Raw genomic sequence first — 20,925 nt, forward strand, 5'->3', positions numbered from 1 at the left:
GTGGTTATGATCTAAAGCACAAATAAATAACCATCAATCACTCAACAGATATAGTGTGGAGACAGATGCTCCTAGTTTCATTTTCCTCCTCTACATTTCATTCATTACATCCAACGTGCATCAGTAAATATATGCAGCAGTAAATATTGTTGCAGTGAGACAAATCCTAAAGTTTTGGGGTTTTTTCAACATGTTTTTTAGATTAAACTGGCAGGCACACTGAACTGCAGGCTGCAGAGTGTGTGACCACCAGCAGAAGAAACTTCTTGATGGCAACCTTGCTTTGCAGTTTATTCTATTGTCTCTTCTTGCTAAATGTACTTAGTTCTGTAACTGTATCTATGAAAAATGATTACCCATCTAAAAGTTGTGTCCACTCTGCTCTTTGTTCTGTGATTCTAGGTGTCCTTATCCAGTTCTCTACCAACAATGGTGTCCAGTGGCAGTTTGTTCGGGAGCTGGACTTTAGTTCCTTCCTGGAGCCCCAAGTGGTGACAATCGAGCTGCCACCTGCAGCCAAAACCCCTATCACAGTATTTCGGTGGTGGCAGCCACAACAAGGTTAGTGCATGATTAGTGTGAACAATACTACAGGAAAGCACAGAAAAATTACAATATTACAATATCTTTTTGATATCACAGCTTTAGTTTTGTTTTACTTGTCTCTCTCCGTCCTTATAGGGAAACACTCTGCCCAGTGGGCTTTGGATGATGTCTTCATCGGTATGAACGACAGCTCTAGAACAGGTTTCCATGACAAGTTTGACGGCACGACGCCTCTGAGGCACAACTGGTACCGAATTCAGGGTGGGGAGGTGACTGTGGACTGTTTGTCTCTGGACACAGCACTTACCTTCAACTCCGAGGCCATTGATAGTGAGTCACACAAACACATTACTGTTCTTAAGCACATACCATAGACAGTATATAAGAAGTGGATGTAGTCACTGTGACGTCACCCATTGGTAGGCGGACTGCCGTTTTGAAGCCTTGATTTCTGCATTTTGGCAATCGTCATCTTGGTTTTTGACCGTCACAGTGACACAAGAAGATGGAGCAAAATACAACCAAATGCTGACCAAAATGAACCATAAACTCATTTACGTTTACTGAGGTAATAAATCAAGAGAGAAGTAGAAGAATGCAAATTTAAGGCACTTTCAAAACAGTTTCACTTCAGACTTCAGACCCAGAGGTTGCCCACTGGCATATGCATTTAGCGAAGAGGGCTTATGACTATGGGGTTGTCAGTTGTAATGCCTCGACTGGCTCAGAAAGTGTGTGCATGGAAAGTGAAGGAGTAACTCCCTCAACAATCACTGTCAAGTGGCCGCTGAGTAAGACACTTAACACCCCACTGCTTCAGTGAAGCTGCAGTGTTTGCAGCAAGCAGCCCAGTGTGAATGTGTTGAAGTGAATGTGAAGCAGGAGGTTGCAGAACCATATACACATCCCTGCATATGCACATCTAGTAAACCGACACATAACTGTATATTCACACACTCAACAAACCACATAAATGGCTGCACAGTGACATCACATTATTACCCACACAAAAGGCTGAAATTGAATCACCCATGTACTGTGGCGCCGTGGGTCCTGCATTATTAATGAGAGCGGACCTGAATGAACATCCTGCCTGTTATTTATGCTCGCATCAAGCTGTGAGCGGATTTACTTTACACAAATATTACATTACAACAGGGCTCATTCATTAAGCATGCAAAGCCAGATCAATTTGGCACCACATCTATAAACATAAAGCTCCCGCGTCCCTGCGCGAGCACATAAAGCACTGATTGTAACACTCCATGGCTGTTCTCATATGCGCTGAAACATGCACACATTTCACACATAACTCCTATACCTATTATTCCAAGGCTGTATTTTCACTTGCATTTGGACTTGTATTGACTTTGTGTTTTGGGTGTACACTTTTCATTTCATGAAACATTTTTTTTAACCCTTATTTCTTATAATAAAGATAACTTACATTTTCAGTCATTTTTTTGTAATTTTTTTGACTGAAATGACAGAAATGCTTAATATAATATGATGACTAAACAAGACTAAGATTAAATTAAAAAATATATATACCTGACAAAATTAAGAGAGAAAATATTTTGACTAAATTCAAATTACTTTTTGGTGACTAAAACGTTTTGAGTTGTCGTCGACAAAACTAGACTAAATCTATGAAGGATTAAAATGAATAAAATGTGACTAAAACTTATAAGCATTTTCGTTTTAAGACTAAGACTAAATCTAAAACACCTGCCAAAATTAACACTGATAAAGATCTATATAAAAATTCTTCATACAGTACAAGCTGTTATGGTTTGAATTGCTTTTTATTTTAAGAATATATTGTCTGAACTCATTGCTAACGGCAATAAAGCATGGTTTTTTACCTGTGAATTTACGCTTATGGATATGGAATATGGCCATTATAATAATGAGAATAATTGTGTACACATGACTGTGTATTATTTTCCAGGAGACCAAACAACACCTTCCTCCAAAGCAACACAAAACTCTGATCGATATTCTCCGTAATAAAAGCACATAACTTTTGCCAGAAAGTCTTCACAATTCAGCAATGCCAAAATATTTTTAGGATCAACATACGTAGTAGATCTCGGAGCCTATTTCATCACAGCTATGGAGGGGCCAAATAATTTGGCTGAACCAAACTTTCAAATCTAAGCAGACACAAACAAGTTAATAAAATAAAATAAGAAAATAATGTTAAATCACTGTAACCCAGTGTGGATACTAGAATCAGATTATAGTAAATACCAAACCATGTGACGTGTCTTTTACACTGTGTCTGCAGAGAAGCCAAGATATGCAGAGAGCTGGGACTTCGAGGTGTCAGGCTCGTCGTTCCTGCAATTTGAGCTGAGTATGGGCTGTAGTAAGTCCACCTCCTTCTCTCATGGTGTGCGACTGGAGTACTCCACAGACTGCGGCCATCACTGGTCTCTCATCACCCCGGAGTGTGTGCCCCCAGCCATCGGCTGTGCTGGTTATACTCAGAGCTCCATATATACATCGACCCAGTACAAACACTGGAGGAGGATCACCGTCTACCTGCCCAGTGCTGCTAAGTAAGTGCTTTCGAACTTTATACCCAAAATAAGTAAACAGTATTGGTATATTTTCTGAAAGTACATGAGTTTCTTTATAACTTGCTTCTGAATCCCTCAGTTCCCCCAGAACTCGGTTCCGTTGGATCCAAACCCACTTCACCCCAGGGGCAGAAGGATGGGCTCTGGATAACGTCTTACTTGCCCCTGGCTGCCCCTGGATGTGCTCTGGACATGGTCTGTGTGACAATGGACGCTGTCTGTAAGTAAAGCTGGCATCTCCTCACAGCTGATGCATTTTTTTGGTAATTTTTACACTTATTTTCTGCCAACATACACATGTTATTTACCCATACTTATTCTCCCATTCTCACACAGGTGTGACAAGGGTTATGGAGGTGCACACTGTGTGCCTTTGGCCGCGCTGCCATCTGTACTGAGAGAAGACTTTAATGAGAACCTGCAGCAGGAGACGTGGCCTGAGGTGTACGGAGCAGAGAGGGGAACTCTGAGCGGAGAGCCTCTGAAATCTGGCACTGCCCTCATCTTCAAAGGGGTACGGGATCCTAAACACCATGCAGAAAACATCCAGAGCAATAATAATGCAGTTAAATCACATAAACACTTGATATCTTTAGATCACTGACTCTACAAACAATGTAATCCCTGTCTGTTTGTTTGCAGGATGGTCTGCGAATGCTAGTGTCACGGGATCTGGACTGCACCAACACTCTCTACATCCAGTTTTCCTTCAAATTCATCACTAAAGGTTCTACATAACTTTTCTTCTTCTTCTGTATTTTTGATCGTATTATTGCTTTCTTCTCAGGATGTTGTTGTAATAGCTTATCTTGTGGTGCTTTTCTAGGTGTACCGGAGCGCTCCCATTCAGTGCTACTGCAGTACTCTGTGAACGGAGGAATCAGCTGGCTGATGCTGGATGAGTTCTACTTCCCAGCTTCCACTGACACGCTGTTCCTCCACCTGCCGCTGCCAGCCAGCGCTCAGACCAACGCCACTCGCTTCAGACTCTGGCAGCCTTACAACAGCGGTGAGTGGACACATTGTGCCTCGTACAGCAACATTCTCTTAAATTTCTCATATATTTGACATTCATTTTCTGTTAAGAGAAAAAATAAGAAATGTCAACTCCAGATGCACCAAACGTTCTTGTTAAATTAGGTATTAGCATACTGTAGGTAATGCCTCCTAAACACAGGTGTTTTGCCATGTGCAAATACTCACATGCCCAAGAATTGGAGAAAAAAAATTAACTTAGATTATCTTAGATAAGATAAGTTAGTTAGTTAGTTAGTTAGTTAGTTAGTTAGTTAGTTAGTTAGTTAGTGGTACTGTTAAAACTTAAATTTAAACAAAGTAAACATGAGTTTTTCCAGATCATCATTTCTGGCATTTAGAGGAAATTCGAAAAGCATCGAAAGAGCAGTATGTAAGCCACGCAATATTATCCAAGGGTTTTTATAGTTTTAATTGGGATAAATGGACCAATAGTATTTCTGTAGCACGGTGGATGTTTTATCCCAAATTTAATAATCCAATCATTATAATTACTCTAAAACATAACAATCTAAATTTGATTGAGTTTTTTATGTTCCTCAAATTTAAAAATGTGTTTCTTTGCATTGGACAAACAATTTGTGGACTGTGTAAACGAGATATTTCCTTTCTCTTACCTAAGATAAGAACAAAAATAAGACAACAATGATGAATCCCAGACATGAATGGGTACTAACAAAATAAGAACAAATCGTGGATAACGAAAAATAAATACAAAAATAAGAGGAAATGTGTTTGTATATGGCTTCCTGCATGAGGCCCATTGTGTGGTTGCACACTAAAATGCTCTCTTGTCTGTTTCGTCTTTACATTCACTTTATTTCATGCATCCAAAACCAGTAGAATCAGCGTGTAATAATCTCCACTATATTATACCCTTCAGGTAAGAAGGAGGAGGTGTGGGTCATAGATGATCTCATCATTGATGGCAGTTCCTTACACAACCCACCGGTGGTGATCGACAGCTTTGAGGAAGGCCCCAATGAGTCCAACTGGCTGTTCTTCCCCGGGGGGAACACTGGCCTCTACTGCCCCTACCAGAAGACTGGACTGTAAGAAAAACATTTGGCGTTGAATGTTGACAAGGATAGTGTCTTGATAGTGTTTCTGATTTTGTATAATCTGTGAGCTCAATGGTGATAAAAACTTGCAAGAAGATGTTTTTCCCCTTGACTAATCTTTGAGTGTGTGTGTGTCTGACTGGTGCAGAGAGGAGGATGAGTCAGCCATGGTGTTTGTCTCCAGCGAACTTGGCGAGCACTCCATTACCACGAGGGACATTGACGTAAATGAGAACACTATCATCCAGTTTGAGGTACACAAACACAGCCTTGATGACTTCTTCTCCAAAGCAACAATAATAACACCTACTCATTCAAAACATAAATCATAGCTCGTCATCTTCGCCGACGTTGTGTATGTTTATGTCTCTCCAGATTAATGTGGGCTGCACAGCTGAGAGCTCCTCCGCCCACCCAGTGCGTCTTGAGTTCTCACGGGACTTTGGTGCCACGTGGCACCTTCTGGTGCCCCTGTGTGCCGGTGGGTCCCAGCCCTCCTCACTGTGCTCCACAGAGCTCCACCCTGCCAGCATCTATTTCCCTGGTACGACTCAGGGCTGGAGGAGGGAGGTCATTCACTTTGGCAAGCTTCGCCTCTGCGGGTAAGGACTGGATACATCCTGTGCAGCAGATGCACATGATTCTTATCTGTCGATAGTATAAGTCTATCTCTCTAATCCTTGCATTTGACCTCCCTACAGGTCAGTGAGGTTCCGTTGGTATCAGGGTTTCTTTTCAACTGGTTCTGCTCCTCCAACATGGGCATTAGACAACATCTACATTGGCCCACAGTGTCAGGATATGTGTAATGGTCACGGCACTTGTGTGGGTGGCAGCCACTGTGTGTGTGACCCTAGCTACTCTGGATCTGACTGCTCTGTGCCCGACACCCCCAACCCTGACTTCCTCAAGGAGGACTTTGAAGGTACACCCCCATACAGACAAAAAGCCATCAGGAAGTAGGCAGTTCATTTATCGAGAATGTATGTGTGTGAGGGCATTTAATGGATTATGTATCTGTGTAGTATTTATTGATCAGTCAGAGTTCAGATTTCAGAGAGAATCCTAATCTGTGGGGGTATTGCATTGAGAGTTATCATGTGGTCATTGCATGTTTACAATAGCTTGGATTCAGCTTATTTTACAGTGCTTTACAGAAATAAAATGTGATGCATGCTGCTGGAATTTCCAGAATTTCAGGCTAAATTCTTTCACACTTATTATGCCTTAGAATATATTAGTTTTTAAATATTTAACTAGAGTTAAGGCTATGATCTCCATCTGACAAATGATTTTTTAAAATAATAACAATAATAATAATAATAATAATAATAATATATTTATACAGTAGAGCACTTTTCAATAGATGTAGCTCAAATGACTTTACAAAAGAAAAGAAAAATGCAACACAATCAAACATGGGCAGATAGGCAATAACATTAGACAATACAAGGACAGTAGATGCTAAAATACATTAGTGAAATTAAAAACAGGGACCATTAAGAATGATAAAAACAAGAGAATTAGTAAAAAAGAAAAAATGATTGCTGATGTTTTTATTTGTATTTTGAATTGCATTTTTTAACATTACTTTGATTAGTGCTCAGTAAATAAAAGTCCTATTCGGCCTTCAGTTTCCCCGTTTTGTTAATACAGTATATGGTGGATTTATGATCGTGTGTTTACTGTTTTGTTGATTTCTGTGTGTGTTTTGTGTACGTTCTTGTGTCTCTAGGGGGAGCTGTGGATGCTGAGCGTTTCAGACTACTGAGTGGTGGTAAACCATCCAGGAAGTGTGGTATCATGTCCAGCGGGAACCACCTGTTCTTCAGCGAGGACGGCCTGCGCATGTTGGTCACCAATGACATGGATCTGGCAAATGCCAGGTATAACTACAGACACACAAACAAAGAAAAGCACTTAACAGGTATTTAATTACAGCCTTCAGTGATAATCTCATGTGTTAATGTCTGTACTCTGCAGGTTTGTACAGTTCTTCCTACGTCTTGGCTGTGGTAAGGCGGCTCCAGATCCTCGCTCCCAGCCGGTTCTGCTGCAGTTCTCTGTGGACGGAGGTCTTACGTGGGGCCTCCTGCAGGAATTTCTCTTCAGCAACAGCAGTAATCAGGCTCGCCTGGTGGCCCTGGAGATCCCGCTGCGAGCCCGCACGTCTTCAACTCGCCTCCGCTGGTGGCAGCCCTCTGAGAATGGACACTTTTACAGCCCATGGGTCATTGATCAGGTACAGTAAGTGAGGATCCATCCAACCATCCATCCATTGAAACATCATCGCTGTTATCCTTCATTTTTTCATCCCTCTGACAAATCCACTTTCTCTGCCTTCTTCACATTAATTTGCAAACATGTCTCTTATCCCTAGGTGGTCGTAGGTGGCAGTGCCAGCGGCTGGGGGCCTTTGGAAGATGATTTCTCCTCAATCGACGGGCGCTCATGGCTCCTCCACCCTGGAGGAACCCGAATGCCTGTTTGTGGCTCTGATGGACCTGCTTTCGCATTCATAGAGAAGTCCAACACTCGCTACGCCGTCACCACTGACATCAGTCTGGGTCAAGACGCCTTCATCCAGTTTGACTTTTCTGCCTCCTGCTCTGTCACCAACTCCTGCTACTGTAAGCAATAACAAGTGTGAAGAAGTTGTGATTGGTAGTCAATACTGAAAAGGGCTGGAACTGACAATTATTTTCATTATTAATTGATTCATTGTTTTTTCTATAAAACGTCAGAAAATAGGGAAAGATGCCCATTAAAATATCCCACAGCCTAAGGTGAACTATTTGGATAGCTTGTTATATTCAGTCAACAGTCCAAGACCCAAACATGTTCATCCTACTATTGTATATGACAAAGAAAGCATCAAATTCTCACATTTAAGAAGCTGGAACCAGCAAATATGTGGCATTTTTTTCTTGAAAAATTACTGAAATAATTAATTGATTATCAAAATAGTCGCAAATTATACGTTTTTTATACTTTTTTTGTCCATCAACTAATCAATTAATTATTGCAGCTCTTATATTGTTGATAACATTGATCTAATATTAATGTTTGCATGGAAAAGAGGCGAGCAGTGGTCAATGAGTAGCAGTATTTTGAAAAAATATTTACTTTTCAAGTTTGTGATTTGAACGTTTTCTAGTTGTTTCTCACGAAAACAGTCATCTTTAGTGAAATACAGCTAAATCAATTAGTTAAAAGAAGCAGACTGTAAAGCTGTTTATGTTTGAAGTTGATTATGCAGTTTCTGGAACATACATAATGTTGACACGTGTGTTTCGTCTGCAGCCGTAGAGCTGGAGTATTCTCTGGATCTGGGTCTGACCTGGCAGCCTGTGGTCAGAGACTGTCTGCCTACAAGCCCCGACTGCTCCTCCTACACCCTGCAGAGGCTGCTGGTGTCCGACATTTACAACAAGTGGGGCCGTGTTACCCTGCCCATCCCATCATACGCCAGGTCAGCACTGCCCTGAACTCACACATGGACAAACTTGTGTAGCATATCCTGATTCTGCAGTATACTCATTTAATAAGCATAAAGTGCCAGTGTCAGGATTTACAGTTTAATTCCTCGCTACTGTATATCATTTATGTTAACTTAACCTGTGAGATGTATCAGTGAGTGGCTTTAATTTATGTGTTTAGGTCTCCAGCCACACGGTTCCGTTGGTTCCAGCAGGCTCCCTTTGACAAGCAGCAGACCTGGGCTCTGGACAACCTCTACATTGGAGATGGCTGCCCAGATATGTGCTCCGGACACGGACGCTGCCAACAGAGCTCCTGTGTGTAAGTAATGGCGATAGGATGAGGAGCTCAGACATCCGGAGGGAGCTCGGAGTAGAGCCGAGACTCCTTTGTGTTGAAAGGGGCCCGCTGAGGTGGTTCGGGCATCTAATCAGGTGCCTCCTGGACGCCTCCCTTTAGAGGTTTTCCGGGCACGTCCAACTAGTAAGAGGCCCCGGGGTAGACCCAGAACAAGCTGGAGAGAATATATATATCGTCTAGCCTGGGAACGCCTCAGGCTAAAAACAGTGCTGCCCCCGTGACCGGGGGCAGCACTGTTTTTATTGTGCTTTTAACAATTGAAACTTGCAAAACACAACTCTCCACATCAGAGTTTATACAAAGTATAAGAATTATAATTATACATTTGTAATAAACAATGTCATATAATACAAATTTACAGTTCACAGAAGAGTGTATTGCCTTATCAACAGTCTTACCAACAGAACAAACAAAGTTTAGCCAGTTTGTCTTTGAGTCTGATTATTTGTATCTGACTCCACCATCCTCCCCAGGTGTGACACCGAGTGGGGTGGAGAGTACTGCGATGAGCCTGTGGTTCCTCTGCCCTCCCAGCTGAAGGACAGCTTCAGTCGAGCTCCGTCGCTCAGCCACTGGCACGTACTCACCGGTGGGAAACTCAGCACTGTGTGTGGAGCCGTGGCCTCTGGAGCTGCTCTGCACTTCAGTGGGGTAAATATACGTCTACACCCTCGTTGTTTGGTTCTTTTCTATCGTGAAATGCTCCCCAACCAGGTATTTGGTGGAGGATAAATGTAATTAAATGCATTCATATTCTGAAATACAGTTTTCACATATCCTCTGGGGCATTTACTAAATGCACTGGTTTGTACAGATTCAAATGATCTAGTTTTCCTCTCACATGTTCTCTTTTTTTAAATCCTCCAGTCGTTTTGTTCTCCACTGGGTTATGATATCTTCATGTGAATATTAGCTGTGCATTAACCCACCTGCCAATCTATGCAAAGTAGGGACAGAAAGAACAATAAAGACTACAAAAACACTGACATGTGCTGATGAATGTGGCAAAAAGATGATACAGAGATAGTTAGAAAAGAGAGACATCTAACATGATCTGAAATCTGCTGCTTCGAGTATCAATCTGGTGTCAGCCCTTTTGTCAGCTTAAGTTTTCCCGAGGCACTTAGGGCATTGTCGGAAATGAATACCAATTGACAGGCTGAGCTTAATGTGGACGGACACCCTGCCAGAGAAACCTCTAAAGAGCAGCTGTTAAAAGTGTTGCATTAAGCTGTATCAAGACAAATTACCACTTTGGTTACAGGTCAAACTTTACCTAAGTCAATTTTATGATTCTGGTTATGTTTCAGTAATATTCTCTGTAATAAAAATAGCATACATATTTGACACTTTTGGATTTGTTTTAAGAAGGATGAGACAGTTAAATAGAGAATGCTGTAACTCAGGGCTGTCAATCGATTAAAATATTTAATCATGATTAATCGCAAATTAATCGCACAATTGTATCTGTTCAAAATGTATCCTAAAGGGAGATTTGTCAAGTATTAATACTCTTATCAACATGGGAGTGGACAAATATGCTTGCTCTATGCAAATGTATGTATATATTTATTACTGGAATCAATTAACAACACAAAACAATGACAGATATTGTCCAGGAACCCTCACAGGTAAGGGGAGACTCGTGGGTACCCATAGAACCCATTTACATTCACATATCTTGAGGTCAGAGGTCAAGGGGCCATGCCTCACCAAAATTACCTTTGGAGCGTTATTTAACCTCCTTCATGACAAACTAGTACGACATGGTTGGTACCAATGGATTCCTTCAGTTTTCTAGTTTCATATGATGCCATTCACTAATGATTCACTCTAGCTTTAAAACTGAGCCCACTACAACCTTAAAAATTGCAATTTGCATTAATGCGTTAAAGAAATTAGTGGCATTAAAAAAATGTGCGTTAATGCGTTATTATCGAGTTAACTTTGACAGCCCTACTGTGAATAGAGAAATGGAAAGAGAGACCGATGCATCCATCCATCACAGGCCTGTACTGGCTGAGCCTCTGATTGACTCAGACTACATTTCTCTATGTGTGTGTGCACAGACTTGCAGCCGTCAGCTGGTGACAGTGGACCTGAACCTGACCAACGCTGAGTTCATCCAGTTCTACTTCATGTACGGCTGCATGATCCCACCTAGTAACCGTAACCAGGGTGTGCTGCTGGAGTACAGTCTGAATGGAGGAATCAACTGGCACCTACTGACAGAGATCTTCTATGATCTGTACACCAAGCCTGGGTGAGTGTTTTCCCCATCGATACATGGACATAATAACTATGTGTCCTGCAGGATATCTGTGACTTTCTTTATGTTTATGTTTATGTTGTGTTCAGGTTTGTGAATGTGCTGCTGCCCCCTGCTGCCCGTCAGGAAGGAGTGCGTGTGCGCTGGTGGCAGCCTCAACATGAGGGAGCAGACCACAGTGACTGGGCTCTGGATAACGTCCTCATCGCAGGCTCGGACCCACGAGCGCAGATATCTGACACATTTGGAGGGGTGGCGCTGCCTAACCATGAGAGAGCTCCTGCTGATGGGACCTCAGGGAGGATAGGGCAGCTGAGCGAGCAGGAGGAAACACCTATTGGTATTTCTGAATCAATGCCTCAATCAAACAGAGACCTCTTGGTCTTATAACTATCTCATTTTTGCTTCTCTTGTCTTTGTTTTCTCAGTGAGCGATCATTGGTTGTTCTCAGAGGACTGCTCAGTGCAGCGTTTCTGCAGTTCTCCTGATGGAGTGATGGTGTGTGGCAATGCTGATGGGAGAGAGGTGTACGCTGTCACACATGATATTATTCCTGACAAGAACTGGGTCATGCAGTTCAAGGTAACTAATGAGCCTAAAATACATAGGCAATATAAATATTTATTTGTGTTGTGTGATGTTCATTGTAGTCTAAAGTATTGCACTTTTATATGGTATTAAGTCAGAAGGCAAGGCAAGTTCATTTATATAGCACATTTCAGCAACAAGGCAACTCAAAGCGCTTTACAGAAAACATTAAAAGCATCGAGAAACACATTATAAAAGATAAAATTAGTGACCTAAACAATCTGCTAAACAGCAAACCGTGGTTATACTAGGCTGACTTTATAATTGTCTCAATGTGGCCTATTTTCTATGATGGTGACCTTGTTAATATCTGTGTGTGGGTTTAGATTGCAGTAGGCTGCAGTGTGCCAGAGCGTCATGCAGACCGACAAATCCACGTTCAGTATTCAGTGGACTTTGGAGTGACCTGGAAGTACCTGGTGCCCCAGTGCCTGCCTGCTGACCCCCGCTGCGGAGGTCAGATCTCCCAGCCGTCAGTCTTCTTCCCTGCTGAAAGCTGGAAGAGGGCCGTCTATCCGCTGCCTGACAGCCTGGCTGACACGTGAGTCATCCTCCCTCGTATCTACCCTCACAAAACATACAGCACTGCTTCATATTTAATTGGAACATCAAGGCATGCTTGACCTAAATTATTGATAGACGAAATTATTGTCATCATATACATTTTTAAAACTGTTGTCGTATGAATTATGGAAATAGTATGCATGTAGTTTGACTAACCTATCCTGTCTTTTTCCCAGTGCGGTGCGGTTCCGGTTTTTCCAGCAGCACTCAGACATTCAGTGGGGTGTGGAGAACTTTTACATCGGGCCGGCGTGTGACGGCCACTGTGGGGGACATGGAGATTGTCTTGATCAGCGCTGTCTCTGTGACCCAGGATTCACTGGACCAAACTGCTACGCCAGCACTGCTCTAAAGGTAGAATCTGGCTCCCACTCAGTTAAGGGGAAATACCCCAGGTGACCGGGGAAAAAAACCTTAATAGATATAGCAATGAAACCTCCACAGTTGATTACTTACATTAAGACAATTATTTTACAAGTTTTCTGAATTGTTATGTTTAAAAATTGCAAATAACTGAGGCATTACCTTATCACATGTGTGCTAATATGCATATATTTCCAGAACAGAAATCTGAACATTGGATAAAGTGAGGTTCAAAATTCTTGTTTCATTTTGTTAACATATTAGAGTCAAAGGTTTTTACTGAGGGAATTTTGGATATCTCTTTTTATCACTCCATAAATACTGTCAACAGCTATAAAATTAATTTTTGCCATGTTTTTTTAATAAAATATTCAATAAATCCGGCTATGAATGATATATGAACAAACACCTCGGTAGAAACCTTCAGAATATAGATAGGACTGAAACTGGAAAGTTTGGTTTATGTAAATGCTACTAAAGTGGGGATTTCTGGCTCAGAGAAAAACCTAATTTTGAGAAAACGGCCTTTAAAGATATGTTTTGTAAAATGTCATACATTTTGCAAGACACTACAGGTGAATAGGATAAACATCTTTAACTAATAGATATCACCATTTTCTGAAACTGTATGTTTAAATATGAAAATGAGGCATTATCTAAAGCTAACTTTTGGTGAATTTAGGAGAAATCTACAGACGCAAATAGACAAAGTGGTAAAATAAACACCTAAATGTGTATTTTGGATGTTTTCTTTCCACTCGTCTGAAATAAGACATGTTATGGAAGCAAAATAGCCCAAAATCTCAAAATTAACCAGTCCATGAAAAACAATTTTGTCTGAAGTGTCTCCCCTTTAAGAATACAAAAGAAAACAGTAGAATTTAGCTATCCGAGATGGTTCGTGATTCAGAGATGTGTGTTTTTTCTGTAGGCGTCTCTGAAGGAGCGTTTTGACTGGGAGGGATCAGCAGGCCCTCAGTGGCAGGTGCTGGAGGGCGGTCGGCCCTGTACAGACTGCGGTGTCTTGGTAGAGGGGACGGCCCTTTACTTTGGAGGGGCTGACGCCAGACAGGCTGTCACTGCAGATCTGGACCTCCGCGGAGCAAAGTTAGTACTCAACTTCTGTCTCTGTTTATCTTTAAATATTGTGCTACTCTACATGCATGTTGAACTGTGTTTTTGTGGATAGGTTTGTGGAGTACTGGGCCAGGATTGGGAGTGAAGATAACATGACAATGTGCCACCGTCCAACTTGTCGTAGAGAGGGAGTGCTGCTGGACTACTCTACGGATGGAGGTGCGCTAACAACATGCGTGCATACAGTGTATTGTGCATTTTGATTTTTTTCTTTTCTTTCATTTTCTCATTCTTTCCATATGTGTTCCTCAGGCGTGTCCTGGACGCTGCTGCATGAGATGGACTATCTGAAGTACGTGTCAGTGAGGAGAGATTATATCGTCCTCCCAGAGGGAGCTCTGACCAATGCTACTCGTCTGCGCTGGTGGCAACCATTTACCATTTCCTCTGGCCTCGCCACCCCCAGCCTGGAGAGAGCCCAGTGGGCCGTAGACAACATCCTGGTGGGGGGGTCGGACATCAACCCACCCACTCTGCTTGACACCTTTGATGATGGTGTGTGTTGATGTAACCTGACCCTGACAGCTCACCTGCCTTGACAAATGATTTCATGTTCTGGAAATCACTTCAACTCTTCCTCCTCTTCTCTGTTCATGTCACCAGAGGGTGTTTCTCATGAGGAAAGCTGGAGTTTCTACCCTAATGCTGTGCGCACAGCCGGCTTCTGTGGAAACCCCTCCTTCCACCTGTACTGGCCAAACAAGAACCAAGACAAGACACACAACATCCTGGCCACTAGAGAACTCATAGTGCAGCCTGGATATATTCTACAGTTCAAGGTACAGTACTGCAAGAGAGTCACAAACCTGCTATATTAAAAGCTGTCTGTTGTCTGGTACATGGAGGCGTTAATGCTTTACTGTACCTCTGTCTTGTTGATGCAGATTGTTGTCGGTTGTGAGGCAGACACCTGTGGAGACCATCATTCTGTCCTGCTGCAGTACAGGAAGGATGCGAGGTAAGAAAGACAGAGAGAGGTCCTAATTAGGGATGCAAAACCAAACCGTAGCTAACCGAATCGTGGGCTTGGGCTGTTGCACCACTATTACATACAGGCCTGCTAATTATTTAATGAGTTGCCAGACACATAAAAGAGGCAATTATTTAAACATAGCCCTACTGACCATTAAATAACCTGCCTTATTTCATGTATAAAATCAGTGTTTTTGCTTCATATAATATAGAAATATCATTCATTACTATCAATCAATGATAGTAAACCGCAATACAAACTGAACCGTGGGCTTGTTGAACCGTTGCACCACTAGTCCTAATAAAGGAAAACCCTTTAATACGGTTAAAAAACAACTGTTTGAAATGAATACCTTGCATGTTTAGGCTCATTTTTTTATTTGCTGGTGTATATTTCCTATTCCAACAGTTAACCGTCAAAATCTAGACAAGGCATGAACATTTTTCCAGCCATTGTGGAAATAGACATTTATCATAAGCTGACTTCACAGTCAGAGCAGCTGGTGCCAAGACATGATCTAAAACATCAGTGTTAAATGTCAGGTCAATAGCCTCAATAGCATAAACCACTAGCCTGACTCTACACCCACCATTTAAACCTTACTTAATATTATTATTTTTCTTTCACACTGTAGAATCTACTTTTACATGGACAGGTTTCAGCTCTGACTCTCTCCCTTCAGGTCTGACTCGTGGCAGCTGGTACAGTCAGAGTGCCTCCCCTCCTCAGTCAACAACGTGGGCTGCTCTCCCTTCCAGTTCCACGAGTCCACGATCTACAGTCCAGTCAACAGCTCAACATGGACCAGGGTCACTGTGCAGCTGCCAGACCACGTCTCCTCAGGGTAGGGGCACAAAGATAGCACTGACACATATCATGACTTCACGATGGGGCATTTTTGGTCTCAATTCATACTTTTATACATATCAGCAGAAGAACAGGCAGCAGTTCTCTCTGTTGCCATTTGAAGCTGCGTAATGCTTCTGTGATTTGTTGTATATTTCCAGGGCTACCCAGTTCCGCTGGATTCAAAAGGAGGGGACGGGAGAGCGTCAGAGCTGGGGCGTGGACCACGTTTACATCGGCGAGGCCTGCCCGGGGCTCTGCAGCGGCCACGGCTACTGTACAAACGGAGTGGTCTGCATCTGTGATGAAGGATACCATGGTGGGCCACAATCAGCATATTATATTCAAACTTCTAGATGCACGCAGAGTTCTTTATCCTTGGTACTGTTCATAAGAAGAAATGCGCTAAGTAGTGGAGCTTCTTTGTGAAGTAAAATGATGCAAGTGAAGAAAGTAAACCCGTCACAGTAGCTGAAACCTTACACAGTTGCTGTATGCTTTCATTGCACCGTTGTATGTCAACCCCACCATCGACTGGCCTGTGATCTTCATTTCATCCAGTTTCATCACCTCCCCTCTGCTTCCTCTCACCTCAACAGGTGACGACTGCTCCCTCTCCAGCAGTGACCTGCCCAGCTCCATCAAGGACAACTTTGAGTCCGGCAGTGTGTCTCTGGAGAGCTGGCAGTTGATCCAGGGTGGCGGAGTGGGCAGCGGCTGTGGGCAGCTCTCACCGCATGCCCACGGAGACTCACTCTACTTCAATGGCTGTAAGATGAGGCAGGCAGTTACCAAACCGCTGGACCTCACAAGAGCTAGGTACAGGTACAGCTCAAACATACTGTACATAAACTAATTATGTAAACGTTCACCTACCTACCTCAGATTAGTTTTTCCGCACATCAGGATCGGTATTATCAACCTTTAATGTTTTCTCTTTTTCTTTCCTTCTCTGTCTCCCTACAGTAAGATCATGTTTGTGCTGCAGATCGGCAGCGTGGCTCAGACAGACAGCTGTAACATAGCTCTGGATCAGGCTGACACAGTTGACCGGGCCGTCTTGCTGCAGTACAGCGTCAACAACGGAGTCAGCTGGCACGTAATCGCCCAGCACCAGCCCAAAGACTTCATAAAGGCCCAGAGAGTCTCCTACAATATTCCACTGTGAGTGACGCACAGAGACACTCAGTTTAAACATACTGTTTTTTTAATAAGGCACCGTTTATAAAGGTTTTATAAGGTGTAAACAATCGCTTTATTAATGAGAATTAATCTTTTACTAACTAAATGTTAGTCATTGATAAAAGATATTGGAGTTGTCACTTTCTAATAGACCATCAGCTAGTAAGTAATCTTCATTAGGCTGGTTTGAAGCGACTATAATCATTGACATACTTGTTAACCCTCACTGACCCTACAATGTTTCCCATGGTCTCTCCAGAGAGGCGAGAGTTAAAGGGGTGATGCTGCGATGGTGGCAGCCGCGCCAAGACGGTGCAGGACATGACCAGTGGGCGTTGGACCATGTGGAAGTAGTTCTGTGAGTACCCAATTCCCAGCCGGCCCCCGGCACCCCAGACTGGCCCCCAAAAGAGCCCCGATCTGCCCCCCGTCTCTACCTCTGCCTCAGCCTCACCTGTTGAAACGGTCTACTCACAAACACAGGGATACAGTCTACACACACATATATACTGTGAGCTCATCACGGCTTCTGGTGTCAGAGTAGAAAAGTGACTGCAGTGTGCTTTGCTGTGAAGAGTTGTGTTTGTGGATGGCTGCTCTGTGTACGACAGATCAACTCCTGCTGTCAGATCATCATATTTTCGGTGTCTTGTAGAACCCATGCATCTCCCATACAAATAACTGGTCAAGAATGTATTTTTTCACTGAAATGTCTAAAGAGTAGGGCTGTCAATCAATCAAAATATATAAATGCGATGAATTGCATGATTGTCTGTAGTTAATCGTGATTAATCGCAAATTAATCGCACATTTTTTATCTGTTCAAAATTAACCTTTAAGAGAGATTTGTCAAGTATTTAATACTCTTATCAACATGAGTGGGCAAATATGCTGCTTTATGCAAATGTATGTATATATTTATCATTGGAAATCAATTAATAAAACAAAACAAAGACAAATATTGTCTAGAAACCCTCACAGGTACTGCATTTAGCATAAAGAAACTGCTCAAATCATAACATGGCAAACTCAAGCCCAACAGGCAACAACAGCTGTGTGTCAGTGTGCTGACTTGACTATGACTTGCCCCAAACTGCATGAGATTATCATAAAGAGGGCATGTCTGTAAAGGGGAGACTCGTGGGTACCCATAGAACCCATTTTCATTCACATATCTTGAGGTCAGAGGTCAAGGGACCCCTTTGAAAATGGCCATGCCAGTTTTTCCTGTTTTTTTTCTATGGTTGGTACCAATGGATTCCTTATCTTGTTTCCTTTTCCAGTTTCATATGATACCAATAACTTCTCTCTAGCTTTAAAACTGAGCCCGCTACAACCTAAAAATCGCACGTTGCAATAATGCGTTAAAGAAATTAGTGGCATTCAAACGAATTTAACTTTGACAGCAAAGTCTTGAAAGTATATCATTCACTTTGAAAGGCCGTGAATATATATAGTTAAATTATTTAATTAATTGAAGTCTTTCAAACATTCTTTAAAATGTTGCCATTTGTTTTCATACTGAAGCACTCATTAGATGTGAAGCACCCATTCACATATTCATTCATAAGTTACAGTATTCACTCATTTACAGTTAGCCCGCCTGTCCCCTAGTGGCCACTATAAGGCATGACACAGAACACTGATATACTATATACAATACAGAAACTGTGAAGGTGGCGTCACATCTATGACAGCGTGTCTTTTTCCTACTGTGAACTTAGTGTTATCAGACAGGCCCAAAGTCTGACTGGTTTTCATTTTCACATTCATTTCAAATTCAAAAATAGTCCCACATTACATTCTGCTGGGAATAAAAAAAAATCCTTATTCATCCTTAATTTGGAACTTTCGGACACCCCGCTCTGATTCACTGATTCTTTCTCTCTTTCTTTCTCTTTTTACATTCATGTTACATTTTAGTCCGTAACCAGGATCAGTAAAAAAAAAAAAAAATTTATGTGGAGGAGTTTTCAAATCAAAGTGGCAAAGCTGGAGATTCTGCAGGGCACTGAAGATATCATGAACATGGTCTATACTCAGCTAGCATATTCTGATCATAAAGCATTTCGAATGCATTTTCTGCATGTTGCTGTGGGTATCAGAGCAATGTTCCCTCCGATTGTTCATTCAGATGAGTACCCAATGCATTTCAAATGCTGCATACATACAACAACCACGTACGGCACTCTAATATTTCATGTTGCACACACACACACACAAACACACACATTCAATGCCTAACCTGAGCTGTCCCCGGTCTACGTGGTCGTGACCTCTCCCGCTCCCTCCCCCTCGCTCTCGCACGGTTTTCAACAGTGTCTGCTGAAAAGAGTGACCGTGATCCTCACACTTTGCTCTGTTGTTTATTTCTCTCTGTTCACCACTCCTCCACTCCTTCACACATTTCTTCCTCTCACTCCTACCCCTTGCTCAATCTCTTTCTTTTTTGCTCCACACGCCTTTCCTCCCTGCTGCTTAATGTCACTGATGTGTTTGATCATGTGGTCATGCTCACTCCTCTGCTTGTGCCGCATCGTATCCTACCTGACTTCATCCTCCTCCTCCTCCTCCTCCTCCTCCTCCTTCTCCTTTCCTTCCTCAAAACTTGCTCTTTCCCTTTTTCTCTTTTCCTCTTCCCATTCTGGCATACAACGGATGGATAACTGCTGTATATCTTGCTCTTCTCTTCTACCTCTGGTTATCTCTCACTTTCCCTTCATCTTCATTACATTTCTCTGCTGTCTCCTCACTTCTTCTATATTCTTTCCTCCTCACTTCTTCTTCCTTGAACCTCTGACTATCTTTATGCCTCTTCTCTCTCCTCCCTTCTCCCCCGCTTTGGGCCCCTGCCTCCCCAGGCCGGGGCTCCTACCCCCCCAGACCTTTCTGCGAGACAGCAGTCCCCTCCTCCTGCTTCTCCCCTCTCGCGCTCTAACCTCTGCTCTCTTCTGTATTCTGCTCCCTCTGGCATGGCTGTAGTGTGAGGTAAGTTCTCCGCCTGTTCCCGAATGCAGCCCTCCCCCGCCCCCTCCTCCCTCACCCTCCTCCCAACCCCTCTCTTCTCCCTGTTACACTGTGCACACCCTCCCACACTTTTCACCGACACATCCGGCCCTCCTCATCATCACCACGGTCATCTTCATGCCCTCGCCTTAACTCAAGCCCCCAGGCAGGTCAACAAGCAGGCCAGCTGCTCACGGTGTCCAGGTGGAGGCTCGCTGACAAAATGATCCAACACACAGATCTTAAAGCTGGAGTGAGGAACTTTTGTCTCCCCCTTCTGGCAGTGAGTGTAATTACACTAACACTGCATCTCCCCCCGCCCCCCAGGAGAGTTTGTCCTCGCTGTCGATCGCCTTCTTATTTTGACTTTAATCCTTCCTTCTGAACGCCGACTGAGTATCTTTTTTATCTGGAGCATCCACTACAGTAACTTAGGATTTTCCGCCATAGCTTCTGTCATATAAGCTGCTGCTCCATCGCTATGTGCTCTCACAAGCCCTCAGGAAGAGCATCAGGCTTTGAAGCTAATCTTTCATTGGCCAAACTGCGGAATTACAACTTCCGTATCAGTCACATAATGCCATTGGGCCCAAAAAAGACTTTTTCCCATAGACTTACATTGGGAAAGAGACGTCTTTATATCAGAGGATAATTTTTTTTTTAGGTAAATCAGCATCCCAGTACGAACACTTGAATAACCCTTATTTAAATCATTAGGTCCTAAAAGTTGTAAAATACACTAATAGCTGAATCCAGATTTTTTCATGTGAATGAGCCCCAGACTGAGGCTGGAGCGAGGGATGGGAGGCGGAGTTAAAGGAAGCGCTACTGTGCCTGCTCTATGGGCCCAATGGATGCAAAAAACGCCGGAAGATCCGGGGAATTTTATCACTCGAAAGTCAAGTAACTCTCATAGGAATGAACGGGAG

At 42.8% G+C, this 20,925-nt stretch overlaps 1 protein-coding gene across 4 annotated transcripts in view; it reads left to right on the plus strand.

The window, feature by feature from the left end:
• The window catches only part of reln (reelin), a 118,278-nt gene that overhangs the window by 93,669 nt on the left and 3,684 nt on the right, over nt 1-20,925 (plus strand). The window contains exons 32-64 of one of the 4 annotated variants that reach the window (XM_074632567.1): nt 403-561; nt 682-876; nt 2,837-3,110; nt 3,211-3,351; nt 3,468-3,645; nt 3,774-3,858; nt 3,958-4,140; nt 5,050-5,218; nt 5,376-5,481; nt 5,603-5,829; nt 5,929-6,152; nt 6,963-7,113; nt 7,211-7,469; nt 7,608-7,857; nt 8,531-8,699; nt 8,888-9,028; nt 9,541-9,718; nt 11,137-11,330; nt 11,426-11,676; nt 11,765-11,919; nt 12,252-12,466; nt 12,666-12,843; nt 13,784-13,959; nt 14,042-14,148; nt 14,242-14,484; nt 14,593-14,768; nt 14,874-14,947; nt 15,645-15,806; nt 15,970-16,127; nt 16,408-16,633; nt 16,775-16,972; nt 17,250-17,348; nt 19,852-19,978. In XM_074632567.1, the coding sequence (XP_074488668.1) occupies nt 403-561; nt 682-876; nt 2,837-3,110; nt 3,211-3,351; nt 3,468-3,645; nt 3,774-3,858; nt 3,958-4,140; nt 5,050-5,218; nt 5,376-5,481; nt 5,603-5,829; nt 5,929-6,152; nt 6,963-7,113; nt 7,211-7,469; nt 7,608-7,857; nt 8,531-8,699; nt 8,888-9,028; nt 9,541-9,718; nt 11,137-11,330; nt 11,426-11,676; nt 11,765-11,919; nt 12,252-12,466; nt 12,666-12,843; nt 13,784-13,959; nt 14,042-14,148; nt 14,242-14,484; nt 14,593-14,768; nt 14,874-14,947; nt 15,645-15,806; nt 15,970-16,127; nt 16,408-16,633; nt 16,775-16,972; nt 17,250-17,348; nt 19,852-19,972 (5,822 nt within the window). In that variant the 3' untranslated portion in view covers nt 19,973-19,978. The remainder of the gene's footprint in view (nt 1-402; nt 562-681; nt 877-2,836; nt 3,111-3,210; nt 3,352-3,467; nt 3,646-3,773; nt 3,859-3,957; nt 4,141-5,049; nt 5,219-5,375; nt 5,482-5,602; nt 5,830-5,928; nt 6,153-6,962; nt 7,114-7,210; nt 7,470-7,607; nt 7,858-8,530; nt 8,700-8,887; nt 9,029-9,540; nt 9,719-11,136; nt 11,331-11,425; nt 11,677-11,764; nt 11,920-12,251; nt 12,467-12,665; nt 12,844-13,783; nt 13,960-14,041; nt 14,149-14,241; nt 14,485-14,592; nt 14,769-14,873; nt 14,948-15,644; nt 15,807-15,969; nt 16,128-16,407; nt 16,634-16,774; nt 16,973-17,249; nt 17,349-19,851; nt 19,979-20,925) is intronic. The other 3 variants (XM_074632568.1, XM_074632569.1, XM_074632570.1) reach the window with 3 other exon arrangements.

This window comes from Sebastes fasciatus, chromosome 4 (assembly GCF_043250625.1).
Source record: "Sebastes fasciatus isolate fSebFas1 chromosome 4, fSebFas1.pri, whole genome shotgun sequence".
NCBI classification, from domain to species: domain Eukaryota; kingdom Metazoa; phylum Chordata; class Actinopteri; order Perciformes; family Sebastidae; genus Sebastes; species Sebastes fasciatus.